The 17797-nt window shown below is 46.6% G+C and overlaps 1 protein-coding gene across 5 annotated transcripts; it reads right to left on the bottom strand.

The window, feature by feature from the left end:
* Window positions 1–1230: 1230 nt before the first annotated feature.
* On the bottom strand, window positions 1231–15975 carry SALL2 (spalt like transcription factor 2). Of its 5 annotated transcripts, none has more exons than XM_071221945.1 (3): window positions 15779–15975; window positions 2971–5806; window positions 1231–2349 (listed from the first exon to the last, which is right to left on the bottom strand). In XM_071221945.1, exons 1-3 carry the CDS (start codon window positions 15849–15851, stop codon window positions 2034–2036), a joined length of 3225 nt encoding a protein of 1074 aa, XP_071078046.1. In that variant the 5' UTR covers window positions 15852–15975; the 3' UTR covers window positions 1231–2033. The 5 variants fall into 5 exon arrangements, with proteins under 5 accessions (XP_071078046.1, XP_071078047.1, XP_024423736.2 ...); XM_071221946.1 differs by lacking the exon at window positions 15779–15975 and adding an exon at window positions 6212–6534; XM_024567968.4 differs by having other exon boundaries at window positions 2281–5806; window positions 15779–15974.
* Between the last annotated feature and the right edge of the window lie 1822 nt (window positions 15976–17797).

The following is a 17797-nucleotide window of genomic DNA, read 5'->3' as shown; positions in this document are numbered from 1 at the left end:
GCTATTTCTTCACCAAATCGAGTTCCCAAGATTCCCATGTGTTCCTATTCATCGGGAGGGGGGGGAGGGGGGTTGGCTTATTTTTTAATCCTCACCTGAGGATATTTTATCATTGCTTTTTAGAGACAGAGGAAGGGAGAGGAAAAGGAAGAGAGAGAAACATCAATTGGCTGCCTCCCGAAACAGGGTTGTATGCACCTGGATGGGGATTGAACCTGCAACTTACAGTGCACTGATAGGGAATCAACCCCACAACCCTTGTTACAAGATGAAGCTCCAACCAAGCCACACCAGCCAGGGCTCATCAGTACATTTTAAAAGAACCTGTACTCTTCTGGTGGGGGCAACTAGAATCAAACATCATTCTTTACCTGGAATCAAGCCAAGAATAGGTTTACATACCTCCTCCCTTCTGTCTTCTAGCCAGCCTTATGTCAGGAGTCCTTAATGATATAGCAGGAAGCCAGCATCATCCCTGATCACTGGTGGTAGCACTAAGACTGTGATTCTGCCAACTTGAGTTCTTAATCCAACCCTGCCACTAATTGGTTGAGTGACTTTGGGCAAATCATTTTACCAGTTCCATCTCTTTAGCACTAAGATTCATGATATTGTAGTCTTATAAAGAAAAAATTCTGGAGCATCTCTCTTGATGAAATTAAGGTCTTACAGTCAAATCTGAACCTTACCATTTTGTGCTTCCACCCCCAATGTGCTTCCTCTACTAAGAATCCCCCTTTATCATTTGTAATAATTATTAGGGTTGAATTACTTTATGTTTATTATGTCAGATCTCAAGGATCATACAGATTAATTCATCTTGATTATGCAGATTAGCTGATGTCAGCCAGGCTGGCCTGGAGTTCGGGAAAGACTGATAAACAGCTTCCAACCTTTAAACAAAACAAAACAAGACACCCCAAAAAATAAAACACAAAAGCCTGGTGGTGGAAAGTTCTAGGCAAAGAGAAAACCTAAGCAATAACTGTACATAGTGGGCAAATTCCCTACCTTGTGAGAATACAGCATCCATTTCCACAGGGAAATTACATCACTGGAGGTTGTTTTAAAACAGGGCTGACTAAATATTTTAATACCATGTGTTCAGCTTTTGGCAGGACATGTAGGTGGGGAGGGATTTTCAATGTTAGGGAGTGCTGTATCACACCCCAGCTGGCTATTTAGTCATAAAATAAGGAGAAACACACAAATATTTGGTTAAAACACCTTTAATGAAAAGGGAAAGACACTAACATCTCCCTTGTCTGCTCTTCACATTTTACTACATTAGGAAGCTCTGGAGTCTACACCTTCAGAGAAGCCAACATTCAAGTCAGTTACTAGCAGAACCAACACTCTCCTCCTCAGAACTGTTCCAAATGATCCTATGTTAAGAGTAAATACTACATCTCATTATAAGATGGAGAGGCAGGGAGGACATCACCTGGAGCTCATCTCCTAAAGTCTGGGATTCTAAGGCCCAGACAGTAGCAAAGACATAAACCCCAGTCCATGGACAAGCAAAATGGGGAGGAAATGGGCCTTGAGAGAAAGATGAGAAAAATACAAAGGGCCAGGGAATAAAGGAAGGAATTATCTAAAACTAAAAGCACACTAGTGCTAGGAAGTCTCCCATGATCTGTGGTGCACTGCTGCATGCTAAGTCCAAAAAGAACATTCATGAGATCCACTCAGTCAAGAATTGAAGGTCTGCTCCCTTACATCATGCCCCTTTCTTAATCACACAGGTTCCCAGTATAAAGCCCCATACTTTAGCAACACTCAACGCTCCATCATTACTTACTTTAACTACCCTCACCAACAGTGCTTGCTAAAGATATGAACCAACTTCACACTTCCCAAAACATTCCATAGGAGACCTCTTGGCAAGAGATACACTTGTTTCCTAACTTTGAGAGGCAATGATGAAGGAATGTGGGAAGCTGGAGATGTCTTGGCATATCCGCCTTTGCCTTAATGTGATTATCAGGGAGCTTACTGGCAAGAGTCTGCCCTTCACTTCTCCCTACTCCCTAGTACTGAGTTACAGATACAGATATTGCTGCAGCATCATTGCTAGCACCTTCTGGAGAAGGGGGAAGGAGAAGGAACGTACAGTTTGCTACTTCTATAAACTGCTCAGGCACTGCCTTGGATGCAAGAGGCTGCAATAAGAGGGCTCTTTTTCCCTTCGCCCCTCTGGATCTCATTGCTGAAGGCACCTTTCCAGCCACAGTTCTTAGACCAAATAGCCCTGGTGGTGCCAGGCCTGAAGTGGTAGTGGAGGTGGAGTTGGAACTCCCAGGCTTGGTGGGTAGAACACTTGACAGGAAAGCCGTGTACTGGTTCCATAATGACAAGGGACCCACAGTCACCAGCTGGGCAGTAATGTCTTGAGACAAGACTCACCAGAGAGGAGTGGCATTGGGCCCTCCAGGTGCAGCAGCCAGCCCCTTTGCACTGTGCTGCAATTCCAAATGTGGGTGTTCAGATGCACTTGCCAGAAGGAAAGGATGAGGAAGGGAGGAGAGGGGAGAAGTCACCCTAGGGGTGCTGAAGAGGGTTTCCCTTGGGAATATGAAAGCTGTAGAGATCTATTTTCCTCAGGAATGAATGAATGAATGGAGAAGCAAAATTCCTCAGGGGGCCACCCCCCCCCCACCTTGAGCACAACAATGTCTAAGCTCAAGGACTAGAGAAAAACCACTTGGGCCATATCATATTAGAACTCAAAAGAAAAAGACAAATGAGGGCTCATAAATCTTGGAGGTCCTTCTACAAAGCTCTCTGTTTCTGCAACCTAGGTCAAAGGGCAGCAGGTACAAAAAAAAAAAACAGGCCTATGGGATCGTAGGGTCATCTTTTCGGGGAAAAGGGGAGAGCCCTGGGGAAGTGATAGAGGGTGAACAGCCTGGGACCAACGAAAGAGCAGCAATATTCTGAGGGTCACGAGGGGCAAAGGGCTGTACCTGGTGGTGAGCCAGCAGCATGTGCTTCTTGAGGGTAGCCCGCTCGAGAAAGCCCTGCCTACAGAAAGCACAAGTGAGGAGTGGCCCCTCCTTGGGGTGTATCTTCTGATGCTCCTCCAGAGCTGCCTGAGTGGGAAAGGTCTGGCCACACACCTCACAGGCCTTTCTGCTACTGCTCTCTCCTGGCTCCTTTCTCATCACTTCCTGCATGCTCAATCCCTCCACCAAGGTGGTGCTGCTGCCTTCTCCTTCAAGGGTGAATGCTGATGTTGGGCTTGAGCTCCTCTCTGGTTTGCCCCCCTCTTCAGTGCCTCCTGCAACATCACTGCTTCCCTGCTCCATTGGCTGTGTTTGATCCAGGATGCCTGACGGTGGCGGTGGTAGTGGTGGGGGGGATGGCAGAGAAGGAGGTTGAATCACTTCCCCATTACTATCCATCTCCTTCCCAGCTGTGGCTGCTGCCACTACCATTCCCACTTCCTCTTCTGCTCCTGATGCCTCTTCAGAATCACCTCGCACTGATATTGCTTTCTCACCTCCACTCTCTGAGCCTCTTCCTGCTAGAGAATCTTCATCAGTTACATCTTCCTCTTCTTCTTCATCCTCCTCATCCTCTTCAGACAACTCCTCTTCTGGGGACGGCTGCTGGGATGGCTGCTGGGGGAAGCTCCCTGCCCCAGAGACTCTAGATTGCTCAGAGACATTCTCCTGCACAGCTCCCCCACCTTCAGGGAGTGTGGTACTGCCGTTGGGGATTTGGCCCCCCAGGTGCATCCGAACATGCTGCTGCAGAGAAACTGCATTGGTGAACTTCTTCTGGCAGATGGGGCAGGAGTTCTGGACCCGAGCAGCTGGACTGGCCTTGTGGCCCACGAAATGTGCACGCAGATTGCCCCGGGTGGAAAAAGCTCTGCCACACACTTTGCATTTGAAGGGCCGCTCCCCTCCATGTTGGCCATAATGCAGGCGCAGCGCTCGAGGACAGCTCAGCACCCGGAGGCAGATGACACACTGGTTAGGTCCAGATGAGGCTGAAGATGAAGCTGCAGGGGCAGAGGTGGTGGCAACTCCTGAGGAAGTAGAGGCCACTGCTATGGTTCCCTGTCGATCAATCTTTTCTACCAGTTGCTGCAGCTTTGAAGTCTCAGAGGGTGATGCCCCCAGGGGCTCCAACACATATGGGAAGGGGAAGCTCCCCGTGGACTTAAAGTGGTTAGTAAGCAGTGCCCAGCTGGGAAGTGAAGTCACCAACTTACTTAGCTGCATACGAGTTGCTGTGCCACTTTCTGTCACCCCTGCGATGGTAGTGGCCTCAGTTCCTGGAGGAGTATTTTCATCAGCTTTACTCTTTGGCTCTACTGTTTTCATGAGCACAAACTTATTGAAAGCAGGGAGGGCAGGAGCCGCAGCTGTGCCCGCACCAGTGGAGAGCAGTGTCAGGCTCTCTGTGGCACTGAGTGCTGTGGTGGAAGCCACCAGAGGCTTACGTTCCACACCCCCACCTGGCATGGCTGCCTCCTCCTCAGCCTTCTCTGGTGGCACGGACATACCATAGGGCAGGCCGCTGCTGGTGATGACGTAGTCTAGGTGCTCTGGCACAGGGTGAGGGTTCATCTGCACATGCGGGTACTTCTCACGATGCCGGTGAAAATGTACTTTGAGGTTGCCACGGGTGGTAAAGCGATTGCCACAGACATTACACTTATAGGGCCTCTCACCTGTGTGTGAACGCAGGTGGATCTGTAGGGCACTGTCACTGCCAAATACTTTGGCACAAAAGCGGCATTTGTGCCGTCCACCAGGTTTCTCCAAGGGACCCATCACTTCCCCATAACCCAGGTCACCACTTCCGTTCTTTGGCTTCAAGAGCCCTGGGGAGGCAGTGGCCTCTAGGCCTCGGGCTGCCCCAAGACACTGTGCTGCCAGCAGTCCCGTGGTGCCTGGGAATGCCAGATGAGGTGAGGAAATCAGCTGATCTGTGTTGCTTGGCAGGACTGGGGAAGGGGCAGATGTGGGTTTGTGGCTTCTCCCAACCCCTCCAGCAGAAAAAGGGTGCTGTGACCCTAGTGGATGGTAAAGGTGGAAGAAAGCCTGCTTGGGCATTTCTGTCCCTGTGGAGGATGAGGTGGAGGAGGAAGAAGGTGCCAGCGTCTTCCCAGTTTGGACAGGCTTGATGGGGCTGAAGAGGGGAAGCAGGGGCTTGGTGGAGGAGGCAGTCCCTGTCCCAGGTAATTCTGAGGGACTGGCAGGGGGCCCCACCGTTTGGCCTAAGGAGCCAAGCAGTAGTACCTGCCTGCAGATTTGCTCAGTCATCTGCATCTGATGGATCTGGCGCTGCTGCAGCACCCGGAGCTCTTCCAAGATTAGAGGGATGTTCAGGTGGCCGCTGCCTACACCTGGGAGCGGAGGTGGAGGAGGAGGAGGAGGCGGGGGTGCAGGGGTGGATTCTGGAGGTAATGGGGTTGCTCCCAGCTTGGGGCTGGCCAAGATCAGGCCCCCACCTCCCCCAGCTGCTGTACCTGTGGCAGCGACCAGGAAATGCCCTGCAGACTCCTCTCCTCTCCGCTCTGCGCCCCAGGTGGGATCTGTGGACACCGAGGACCCAGAATCCGGAGGGTTGCTGTGCTCTGCCTCCATGACCTGGGGACTATTGTGGCCTTCAGGCCGGGGCTCAGAAGAGGTCGGCGAGTTGTTGGGATTCTCCTGGCCCCCAATTATCACCATCACAGGGGGTTCGGTAGAACATGCATTCTGGTGAGCGAGGAATTCAGTTGGGTCAGTGAATTGTGCGCAGCACTTGGCACAGACTTGGGGGTGGTCCTCCTCGCTAGCATCACCTGAGGACGGACAAGAAGAGGAAAGAGCGTGGGTGGTGTGGCTGGAATGGGTATAGAGGCTCTAATTAACTACGAGCCCAGTAACTGCTAGTTGGGGGTGGGGAGATAAGCTCACCATCATGCTATGCAAAAGGCTAGAAGTCGGTCTTGACCCTCCTGGACACGAGAACCCCGGCGTGGGGGTGTGGGGGGCACATGCAAGCTTCTGCCCTCCCCTGTGCTCTCCCCACTTTACCCACCTCGACCAACCCGGGGCGGGACACCTGCGAGCGCAAGGAATGGGTTGTGAGGACACGAAGAAGGGTCTATGCAGAGAAACGTACATTTGATCCCATACTCCGAAAGTCTCCCCTCCCCCCGCGTGTCCCTTCCACCCCATACTGCCCAGGCCGGGCCCTACCGCACCTCCAAGCTCCGCTGGCTCCCCGCAGGGACCCCTGAGAAGAGAGCTTCTCCCAGCTTCCTGCGCCATGGTGTTGGGGGAGGTGGAGGGCTGGGTGGAGTGGGAGACAATAGGGATGGGGGGTGGGGGAGGTGGCGGTGGCCGCTAGGGCTGCGTCAGCCACTGCACCCAGCGGCCCAGACTGCAGAGATGGAGATCAGCGAAGGCAGCGGAGGCAGGGAGCTGGGGAGGAGGGGGAGGGGAGGGAGGCAGTGCAGAGGTGGGAGGAGCAGGAGTACGAGGACTGGGAGAGGGGAGATGGGGTGGAGTTGCCGGGTAGGAGAGTTTGTGGAGAGAGACTGCTGGGGAGGCTGGCGGGAGCTGGCAGAAGAGCGGGCGGGAGCGGAGGTGGGTGTGTGGGGGCGGGAACCGGGGCCCAGGAGGGTTTCCGGAAGCCCAGGGACAGGTGCTGTGGGTCGGGGTGGGGGTCAACCTTTCCTCGCCCTACGCCAGCTCCCCCCATCTCCAGATGTCTTTGCCCAGACCTGCCCCCTCCCCCTAGCAAGCTCAAGGGGGGCACAGTGGGAAACACAACCCTGGTTCAATAGAGCAAAGCGATAGGCTTCTCCTATTTTTCTTTGCATAAAGGATCCGCTGAGCCTGGAAAACGTGGACTCCAGAGATGGTGGTCTGATCTCAGAGGAGCCTCCGAGGCCAGAGCGCAGGGGGAACCTAGGACATCCTCCCATCACCAACACACCCACCCCAAAACACGACAAGTTTTGCCCTGGCTTCCTCACCTCCATTACCACCCTACCCTCGCCTCCATCCACAAAAGAAATGTCTCAGGGTGGGAGGCTGCGGGTAGAATTTTCAAGGAAGTCATTCCAAGACTCCAGGCTTACAACACTAAGCCCCTTTACACCCTGCCCCTCCTCCTGCAGAATAGTAGCTGAATAGAAGTTGCTCCACAGATCACCCACCTTACACATAACTTACAAAGTTCGTGCTCATTGAAGGAGCCATCTCCTCAATGAGCCATCTTCTCTACCCTTCTTCCTTCATCGTCTTCCTGCAGCCACACTGTCACTATTAAGGACAGTTGGTGTTGGAGAGATGCTGGCCAACTGAGGCCCACCTAGCTCTAGCACTGGGGGCAGGGGGAAGCTCCTCCTGAAACAATGCAGCAGGGGCTGCCAGGCAGCCTCTCAGTGTTTAAAGCCTCTTTCAGCTCCAACCAGGTTTGAATGCCCTAGAAATGACAACACCTGTTCTCTGCCACAGAGGCTGCTTCCTGGCCTCCTACTTAGAGAAACACAAGTAGGGATAAGATACCTTCTTGATCCGGTACTTTGCATTCTCTTTCTACCTTGAGTCTTAATGGATTTCCCACTTCTAAAAGAATTTATGGCTCTTACAAGAGGCGACCACAAGTTCTTAGTTTTGTGGTAGCCTGGGCACCAGTAAACCCATGTTGATCTAATCCTAGTTCTATTCTTGCCTGACTAGTAAATTGAGGCACAGTGCTCAGTCACACCACACTGTGCCATCATTTTCCTTTTTGTAAAGTGGTAACATTGTAGCTGTGCTATCTTCCTCAGGAAGGTATTGTGGGGACAAAAACTTGAGAAACTCTTAATATTTACATAGGGGACTTTAAGGTTTGGGGGAAGCCCCAAATGTTATGGATTAGAGAATGTATATTGTCAGTGGCAAAACAATCTAACTGAAATACACATATACTAAAATTAGATCTGTTTGTCATGTTGCTTATTAATCATTAATTTCAGAGGTAAGCTGTTGGCTAATATCATTGGCATATGTCAAGGATGGGGATTTTTTTTTGGAAGGATCTGAAACAATCTAATAGTTATATCCACCTTTCAACAGAAATTTTGCTATCTTTTTTTTTTTAAGAGAGGGGAAAGGAGGGGAAAAAGAGAGGGAAACATCAATGTGCGATTGCCACTTGCATGCCCCCTACTGGGGGCCTGTCCTGGCAAGCCAGGTATGTGCCCTGAGTGGGAATCAAACCAGCAACCCTTTGGTTCACAGGCTGGCACTCAATCCACTGAGCCACACCAGCCAGGGCTGCTATCTTTTTTAATTGAAAACACCTCACTGAATTATATTTTGAAACATTAGATAATCATAAGGATTGTATGTTGGAAATGATGGCTCCAAAACAGATGAGCTAAGTGCTTCCCAGCCTGACCTTTACAATGAGGGAATGGGAGGGTCTATTGCAATTATTGCAAGTCACAGGTTAGTACAATGTTGTTTATTTTTACACATAAGGAAATTGAAGCTTGGAGAGATTGAGTGACTTTTTCAAGTCCACACAGTAATTCAGTAAAGGAAGCATTTAGAGTTTTGACTCCTGCTTTCTGAAGCACAGCAACATTGTGTGGCTTCCCTAATGCTGCAGAGAGGGCCCTGTGTGGCTCTTACCTGCCATTTGCTCTCTGGCCTCAGTAAGGGTGAGGGAATAAGATGGAAGCTTTCTACTGAGCATTTGTTAATTAGCATTGAACATTTGATATCAAGTTGCTGTTTTGTCAGCTCTTCTGACAAGAACAGAAATCCTTTTCATCTTCTCCTGGGAAACACTGTCCCCTTTCTTGCTCTTTAATGAAACTTGCTTTCTGATGTGTAATTTGATCTGCACTCTTCTTTAAGGTAAATTTAGTCTCTGGTGAAAGGTGATGGTTCAACAGCCACCTGTAAGAGGAATCCTCTATTTCTCAGAACTTTGCACTCACTGCCTATCCTGAAAAGGGGAGCAGGATTCTTAGGCAGACATGAATGAACTCATAAACACTGGAATAAACCAAGCTGGTAATGGTGTCTAGATAGCAGATAAGGTGCAGTAAGCTATTCTGGGTCACATGTAAAATCTGGGACGGATGAAGACCCAAGACCTGGACACGATTGTTTACATTTATAAAGAGAAGAAATGATAAGGAAAAGGAAAACCAGGTGGTTCTTTAAACCTGATGGCCCATCAAACTGCTGCTTTAGGCTAGGGAGAGAAGGCTGGGGAGAAAAAAGAAAAACTGGTGGGTAAGTGCTCAGCTGAGTCGTCTAGTTGCATAGTAGTTCTCAAACTTTGCTGCCCATTAGAATTACTGGGAGAGCTTTTAAAAATATCTATAGCCAGGCCACACCCCAGACCAATTCAGAATCCCTGAGGGTGGGACCCAGGCATCAGGATGTTTGTAAAGCTCCTCAGGTGATTCCACTGCCCAGACAAGGATGAGAACCACACTGCCTATCAGAGTACTGCCCTTCCCATCAAACCTTCTACCCTTATATGTGCTCAACCTGGCCAAAATGAGGACATTGGCACAATGAACTGCTTACTGGTAAGTCTTCCTGTCAGGCACCCTCTCTGCTCTGCCCACAGCCACACTGTAGCTCTCTCGTATCCTGCTCCCGTGAACAAAACTTGATGATTTAAACCTCACTGTGAATTTAGCGACTGTATTGCCTTTCAAAATGTGCATCTAGAACCACATTTCTAACTTTAAGATGAGAGACTCTGTTCTGCAAAGAGTTTGAGAATTTTCCAGCCATGAAAGAAACAAAACATGCTACATAAGCTCCTGCCTAAAGCTCCTGTTAACATTGGACCAACACTAACTGGTAGTATCCACAACTACGAGTTGATTCTGTAACTGCTGCTATGGACTATTTCTAAGGGATAATATACCATCTTCTCTTCTTCACCTCTCTCTCACAAATATACACAGATACTCCTTTGCACCCCTGGCCTGTACAACACAGTAGATAAACAGGCACAATCATTTATACATCTGGTGCTAAGTGAGAAAAATATATTTGTTTCCAACCTAGAAATATCTTAGGTCAAACATCAAAAAGTTTTTTAAGCGGATATTTTTTCTGACATCAAAAGACTCAGAAGTAACCACAGAATTCATACCATTTTGTAGCTGAACAGGACTTAGAGATCTTACCCATTCATTGAGCTCAGTCATTGAGAGCACAGGCTGTGAATCAAACAGACCTGAGTTAAAGCCTCAGTTTTAGCACTTTCTAATTTTTGTGACCTTGGAAAAATTTCTTCATCTATCTTGGGCTTGGATTTTTCTTCTTTAAAATAGAGGTATAGCCATAAAAAAAAGAATGAAATGCTGACACATGCTAGAACATGAGTGAACTGTGAAAACATGTTGAATGAAATAGGCCAGACACAAAAGGACAAATATTAAATGTTTCCATTTTATGAGTTATCTAGAATTGGTAAATGCATAGAGACTGCAAGTAGCATGATGGTTGTCAGGGACTGGGGGGAGAAGGAAAGGGGGAGTTAGTGTTTAATGGGTATAGAGTTCCTGTTTTGCAGGATGAAACAGTTCTGGAGATGGATGGCGGTGATTGTTGTACAACACTGTGAATATTCCTAAGGCCACTGAGTTTTATACTTAAAGTAGTTAAAATGGTAACTTTTGTTATATATGTAGTTTACCACAATAAAAATGTTTTTTAAAATGGAGGAAATAATTGAGTAGTTGGGAGGAATAAACAAGAGGAAATACGTAAACAGCCTAGCATAGTACCTGACAAACAATAAATGCTCCACAAATATTATTGTGGAGTGATATTAATTACAGGCCAAAAGCTAAAGCCCTGGGAAGAAGGAACTTGCCCAAGGTCACATAGCGTCAAAGTACCAGATGGATTGAAAATCAGGCTTTCTGCTTCCTTCTCCAGTTCTCTGATACATCATGCCTGAGTTACTTCTATGCCCTTAGAAATGTTCTCTTTTTGACCTAAGGTTGAAAGGCTTATGGCTTAATAGCCTGAGAGATGATGCTCTTTACTTCTAGATATAAAGAAAACAGAGCCCTTAAAACTCTAATTTTGCTTTCTTCTCCTTTTGCTGCTCTTGATGTCAGCCGGCTTCCATTTCTCCCTTTAGATCTGTTTGGCTGTTGTCCTGGTTTCTCCTTCTCACTCAATATCTGGGTTTCTGATCGTTTCCTTTATTTCCCAGATGCACTAGTTTACACTTTCCCTATTCATGTCCCTTATGTTCACTAATCTAGATTTCTAGACTCTGTAGGGGAGGGAGATTTTTTTCTCTCCAGAGCTGTTAAGTAAATAGACTATTTCCTTCTCATCACTTACATGCAATAACTGTTCTGTTAGGTCTTGGTGTTCTGGTCAAAGAAGCTGAGCAAAAACAGGGCTGGATAACAGGTTTTACAGACTGTTTCTTGGTGAGAGGAAGCTTTTAAAATGTGCAACAAAGGCTCAGCATTTGCTTATCACATAGAGGCAACATTGCTAAAAGGCAGACTCCTGAAAACCTCAGTGGCACCCTAGCCTACTAAATAAATGTCTGCTGATGCTCATAATGATGGCCATAGCTTCACAGGTGCACCAAGGAACACATATAAGAGCCCACAAACAAGAGCCTTCCCTACCTAATTTTGGGGCACGCAGAACAAGAAAATGTCTCTGAGGTGAAAGGAAAAGTCAGGGGCCTGAAGATCATGTAAGCAAATAGAAGCCTTTTCTGTGGAAAAGGATGAAATGAGAAATGTACATATCTCATAAGAGCAGGAAGGAATTTTCGCTTTCATCAAACATAGCTATCACATCTTAGAGATGAGACCCAGCAACACTCAATGTAACCCCAGGACCTTTCACTTTCAGGACCATGCTGATCAGAAAGCCTTTAAGCTTTCTTACGGCAGATCTCACAAGGTTACTACTATGTATTTTTTCTTAAGTATTAATTTTTTGAGGATATGTTTATTGACTTTAGTGAGAGAGGAAGAGAAAGAGGGGAGAGAGAGGGAGGGAGAGAGAGATAGAGAGAGGGAAACATCAATATGAGAGAGAAACATCCATTGGTTGCCTCCCATGTGCACCCCAACCTGGATTGAACCAGCAACCTAGATATGTGTCCTGCTGACTAGGAATTGAACCTACAACCTTTTGGTGTACATGATGATGCTCCAACCAACTGAGCCACCTGACCCGGGCAGGTCACTACTACTTTCTTGCTCCTTACATTTATGTTTCTGACTTTCATGGCTCAAAGGCAATATTGCAACTGAAATTTGTTTCTGACATTGGATTCAAGCCTACGCTGTTACTATGGGGATAGCTTTGGAGCAGCATCTCCATGCCCCCAAGTGTTCACAGCCCCAAGTGGGAGCTGCAGTTCAAGGGGCTTGAGAAACTGCTCATGCAGTTGCTAAAGATTCCTTTTGACTCCTTCACAGATTTTTCCTCAGCTGTGGTATAAGAGTGGGTAAGCATGGAACAGAACAGAGAGCCCAGAAATAAACTCAAGTCTTTACGGTCAATTAATATTTGACAAATGAGGCAGGAGCATAAAATGGAGCAAAAACAGCCTCTTCAACAAGTGGTGTTGGGAGATCTGGAAAGCTACGTGCAAAAAAATGAAACTCGATCACCAACTTACGCCATACACGAAAATAAACTCAAGATGGATAAAAGACTTAAATATAAGTCGTAACACCATAAAAGTCCTAGAGGAAAACATTGGCAGGAAAATCTCAGATATTCCACGCAGCAACATCCTCACAGACATGTCCCCTAAAGCAAGGGACATAAAGGAAAGAATAAACAAATGAAACCTCATCAAAATAAAAAACTTCTGCATGACTAAAGAAAACAGCATTAAAATAAAAAGAGAACCACCAGGATGGGAAAACATATTTGCCAATGATACCTCAGACAAGGGTCTGATCTCCAAAATATATAAAGAACTCACACGACTGCACTCCAGGAAGACAAACAACCCAATTAAAAAATGGGCAAAGGACTTGAATAGACACTTCTCCAAGGAAGACATACAGAGGGCCCAGAGACATATGAAAAGATGCTCAGCATTACTAGTCATCAGAGAGATTCAAACTAAAACCACAATGAGGTACCATCTCACACCAGTCAGAGTGGCCAACATAAACAAATCCACAAACAAATGTTGGAGAGGATGCGGAGAAAAGGGAACCCTAGTGCACTGTTGGTAGGAATGCAGACTGGTGAGGCCACTGTGGGAAACAGTATGGAATTTCCTCAGAGAACTAAAAATGGAAGTGCCCTTTGACCCAGCAATTCCACTGCTGGGATTATACCCTAAGAACCCTGAAACACTGATCCAAAAGAACCTATGCACCCCAATGTTCATAGCAGCACAATTAACAATAGCCAAGTACTGGAAGCAACCTAAGTGCCCATCAGAAAATGAGTGGATCCAAAAACTATGGTATATTTACACAATGGAATTCTACGCAGCAGAGAGAAAGAAGGAGCTTATACCATTTGCAACAGCATGGATGGAACTGGAGAGCATTATGCTAAGTGAAATAAGCCAGATGGTGAGGGACAAATACCATATGATCTCACCTTTAACTGGAACATAATCAACAACAGAAGAAAAAAGCAAACAAAATATAACCAGAGACATTGAAGTTAAGAACAATCTAACAATAGCAGGGGTGGGGAGAAAGGGGAGTGGTGAGGGGACAGTAAGGAGAGAGGTTTACAGGAACTACTATAAAGGACACATGGACAAAATCAAGGGGGAGGGTGAAGGTGGGGGAGGGAGGTTGGTTCGGCTGGAGTGGGGTGGAGGGATGGGGAGAAAAGGCATACAACTGTAATTGAATAACAATAAAAATTTAAAAAAAAAGAATGGGTAAGCAGACTTGGGAGAAGAAAGAGATGCCTCTTGGGTTGGGGGAGATTCAACATTGTTCCATAATCAAGCCAGCAGGGGAGCAGGACTGTGAAGCAACTCTGAGGGTCTGAGAGAAGTTTTCTGTAGAGCAGGAGGAGGAAACATCCCGCCTGCAGAGCGGGAAGGGCTAATGTGTCCCAGGAGGGAACAGTGTCACCACCATGCGCCTCTAAATATGGGCACAGTGGGATCCCAGCAAAGCAGTGACTCTGAGGAGGAGGTGTTACTCAAAACACAGTATGCCTGTTAAGGTTGTTCCATAATACATGGAGCACTGATGTGACCTCAAGTCATTTTTTTTACAACAGTGGAAAACCAAAAACATGACTTAGTTTTGGTCACTTCAGATACATTCTCCTAGAGCTTTTCAAGGTGCACATCTCATAAAGAAATGCTGACGTTCACCAAGAGATTCCTGAGCTTTGGTTGTATTTCAGCACTTGCAGGAAGTGACACTGTCCTAACATAGGATGCTAATAACAGTGCTCACATGCATTTAGTCCTTATTTATGCTAGTTATTTTTCCAAGCACTGTACATATATTAACTCACTTTGGTTCTCCCAGTAACCTAAGGAGGTAGCTAGTATATTCATTCCCATTTTACTGGTGAGGAAACTGAGGCATAAAGTAGCAAAGTAAACCAAGTAAGGTTGAACAGCTAACCACAGTGGAGTCAGGATTTGAATCCTGAACGTCTGGCTTCAGAACACTTGTGCTTAATCCTACGCTATATTGTTGGGTGAATCAACTGCTTGCTAAGTAAATAGTTTATCCCTGAGCCAGGAATTTTGGACTGTCACAGTGAGCACACATGCAGCCATATCACTAACCTGTATGTCCAACGCTTGCTTGATCCTAACAATTACCTGGATGTTTACAAAGGTACAGATTCTCAGATTCTCAGACTCTAGCCCAGATCTACCCATCAAGCAAATTTGGAAACTCTGATTTAGTTGAGTGAGCAGCACCAACCCTGGGCATCAGGAAACCTAGGTTATTGTCTTGATCATGCCTCTGTTTCTGAGGCTTTGGGAAGTGTCACTACTCAGTACCCTAGTGCTCTACTGTCTGCCTTTTACTGGAATGTTATAAGAATATATGAAATCTCTCCTCCCCCCATAAAGAAAATCTGTTACTTAAAAAACAGATGATAATATCCATATAAAATGATATGCATGTATTAACAGGTATATTAACTGATACTATTTTTCTTAGCTTGGCCTCCCTTGAAGACTAAACCTAAACTCCTCATCCAGACCTCTTCTTCAGTCTCTACCCCAGGTGACATGGATACTCATCCCAAACCTGGCTTCATCTGACCGACATTAGCTCTTTCCCTCTGGGAGCTCTGATCTGCTCTCAGCTCAGCTCAACAATGAGAAACTTTTTTCTCTTCTCCCTCAGGGGAACCTTCACGTTTATCCAATTCATTCTCTTGCAACCCAACTCTACAGAAAGAAAAGGGGGAAAAATCCCACCCCTAAGAGACAGTCTTCAGGTCTGAGGCCGTTACTTAGCAACGGCACAAAGACCAGCGAGCAAAGCGGGACCTGGGGAGAAAACTCTTGGGTGGGGAGACAGAGCCAGTTTGAAAACTCCATTTCAACCAAAGAAAAACAACAAGGAAAACACAAACAGAATCAATCTTGAGAATAGCCAAGTGGGGCTTCTTCCTAGCACAGGTCATCATCTCCTTAGTTGCCACATCTCAACTCCTTCAAACACCCCCGGTGACTATGTCCTCCCCCTGGCTTTTCCCACGGCCCTGGGGCCCTCCCCTTGCCCTGGTCTGACCCACACGGGCTTGGACACACAGCTCCCACCCGCACTCCCTCCCCAGGCACCCACCGTTGTCAGATGCGCTGGGACCTTCGCAGTCCGAGATTAACTGTTGGGGTTTCCGCTGCTTTCGCCTAGACATTCCCGGGTACAGAGAGGTGGGAGAGGGAGGGGCGACACTCGCTTAGTCTTAACTGGGGTGACCTGGTCTGGTCTCCGCCTTGGGTCTGAAGCCAACTGATGCCTCTCCCCCAGTGCAAATCACTGTGAAGCAGAGATGTTCTCTCTTCCCAGAGATAGACAGACTCACCTCTCCCTCTCCCTCTCCCTCCCTCCCTCTCCCTCTCCCCCTCCCCCTCCCCTCCCCCTCCCTCTTCCTCTCCCTCTCTCTCTCTCTCTCTCTCTCTGATTCTCTGTCTCTGACTCTCTCAATCTCTGCAAGTCTTTAAAGGGGAGACGCCCCCTTTTTTTTTCTTCAGCTTCTTCCCTACGGTTCTGCAGCTCCCATTGTAAAAGCAAAAATCCTAATCTTTCTGCACACTCTTTTCTTTTGTACTGCAGAGGAAAGGATTTAACCCTCTCCTCCCTGCCATGGCCTGGGACTCTCCGCATGCTGTCTGTTCAGAAAATGTCCCTCAATTATTTTTCTAACTCTTCTTCCAAGCTCTTCACAGTGCTTCTGGTTCTTTCATGATTCTCTATTACCTTGTTTGATAATGTGACTAATTCTGGGGTATAAACTGAAATAAGAACTTTCTGGTATATCCTGATAATGAGGCCAAGAAGTCAGATACCTCCAGTCAACCATGGGTGTAAAAAAATTTAGCAAAAAGACAGAGTAAAGATGAACAGTCAATATAATAACTTAATGTATGTAGAGCTCTTTATAAATTTATAGAATGTTTTATTGCACATGCCATTTTTTGATTATTACAACTCTGAGATTAGCATGGCAGGTTTTAGCACTCCCATTTATAGATGATCCTCTTTATAGATGAACCAAAAGGCTCAGTGAAGTTAAGTAATCTATCCAAGATTGCACAGCTATGAGGTAACAGAGATGGGCCTGGAAGCCAGGTACATCTGACAGTCAGTCTAGCATTCCCCCTGCCCCACCCCAATACGGTTAAAGGTATACTATGCCAACACATTTCTAGCACAAAAGAAAGTTTTTTTAATGATTGATTTTTTAAAAGATTTTTATTTATTTATTTTTAGAGAGAGGGGAAGGGAGGGAGAAAGAAAGGGAGAGGAACATCAATGTGTGGTTGTCCCTTGCACACCCCCACCTGGGACCTGGCCTGCAACTCAGGCATGTGCTCAGACTGGGAACTGAACTAGTGACCCTTTGGTTCACAGGCCCTCACTCAATGTACTGAGCTACACCAGCCAGGGCTAAAGTGATTGATTTTTAAGAATCTCATTTAAAATAACAACTGAAGTGGGTGGCTTTTCCGTCTCTCCCATTCCTGTCCAGCTTGCAGGGAGGCCACCTCTGAGAAGACGATGAACATGTGTGGAAGCAACAATGAGACACCTTGAGCTCAATATAAAGGAACTTTCTCATAGAGTCATGGACCCTCCAGTGAATTTGTGAGCTCTCTATAATATGTTCTCACAGAGGCTGAAAACAATTGTCAATGATTCTGTGGGAAGAATGTCCCTTTGGTTATGAACATCTTCCATCTCTAAAATACAACCTTTAGCAACTAACCAAGTCTTTCTTGCTCTGCCTGCACACTTAAGGGTGATTCATTTTTTTTGTTCTTTAACTTCTGGCCATGCTATTCCTGCCTGAATTGTAGTAATACTGTGCTATTGAGCATAGAATATCCAGATATGCCCTATGTTCTAACCATAATGCCTAGGGTCTTTCTTTCTTTTAACCTTATTTACCTTTTACTCTTCTAGCTGAGATTAGAGAGCATCTGAAACACCCTCAGTTAGAAAGTGGGAATTATTTTCCCCTTTGGAGTTGAATGATGTAAATCTCTGATGGCTGCATCTTCAGAGAAAAGCAAAGCACAGCTCACTCACAGTGTTGGGTGCAAACTTAAAGTTCCTTTCATTCTTCACTTACACAGTCCA

Source organism: Desmodus rotundus, chromosome 7 (genome assembly GCF_022682495.2).
Source record: "Desmodus rotundus isolate HL8 chromosome 7, HLdesRot8A.1, whole genome shotgun sequence".
Classification (NCBI taxonomy): domain Eukaryota; kingdom Metazoa; phylum Chordata; class Mammalia; order Chiroptera; family Phyllostomidae; genus Desmodus; species Desmodus rotundus.
The sequence above is the reverse complement of the archived record's forward strand: the minus strand, read 5'-3'. Positions and strand labels throughout refer to the sequence as shown.

Excerpts from the sequence above, each read along its gene's own strand:
- SALL2 (XM_071221945.1), bottom strand. The coding sequence starts at position 15,851 with ATGTCTAGGCGAAAGCAGCGGAAACCCCAACAGTTAATCTCGGACTGC. Across the intron at positions 5,807-15,778 it reads TCCCAGCGCATCTGACAACG|GTGATGCTAGCGAGGAGGAC; the intron begins GTGGGTGCCTGG and ends GTCCGTCCTCAG. Across the intron at positions 2,350-2,970 it reads ATGCTGCTGGCTCACCACCA|GAACCAGTACACGGCTTTCC; the intron begins GGTACAGCCCTT and ends CTTGTCATTATG.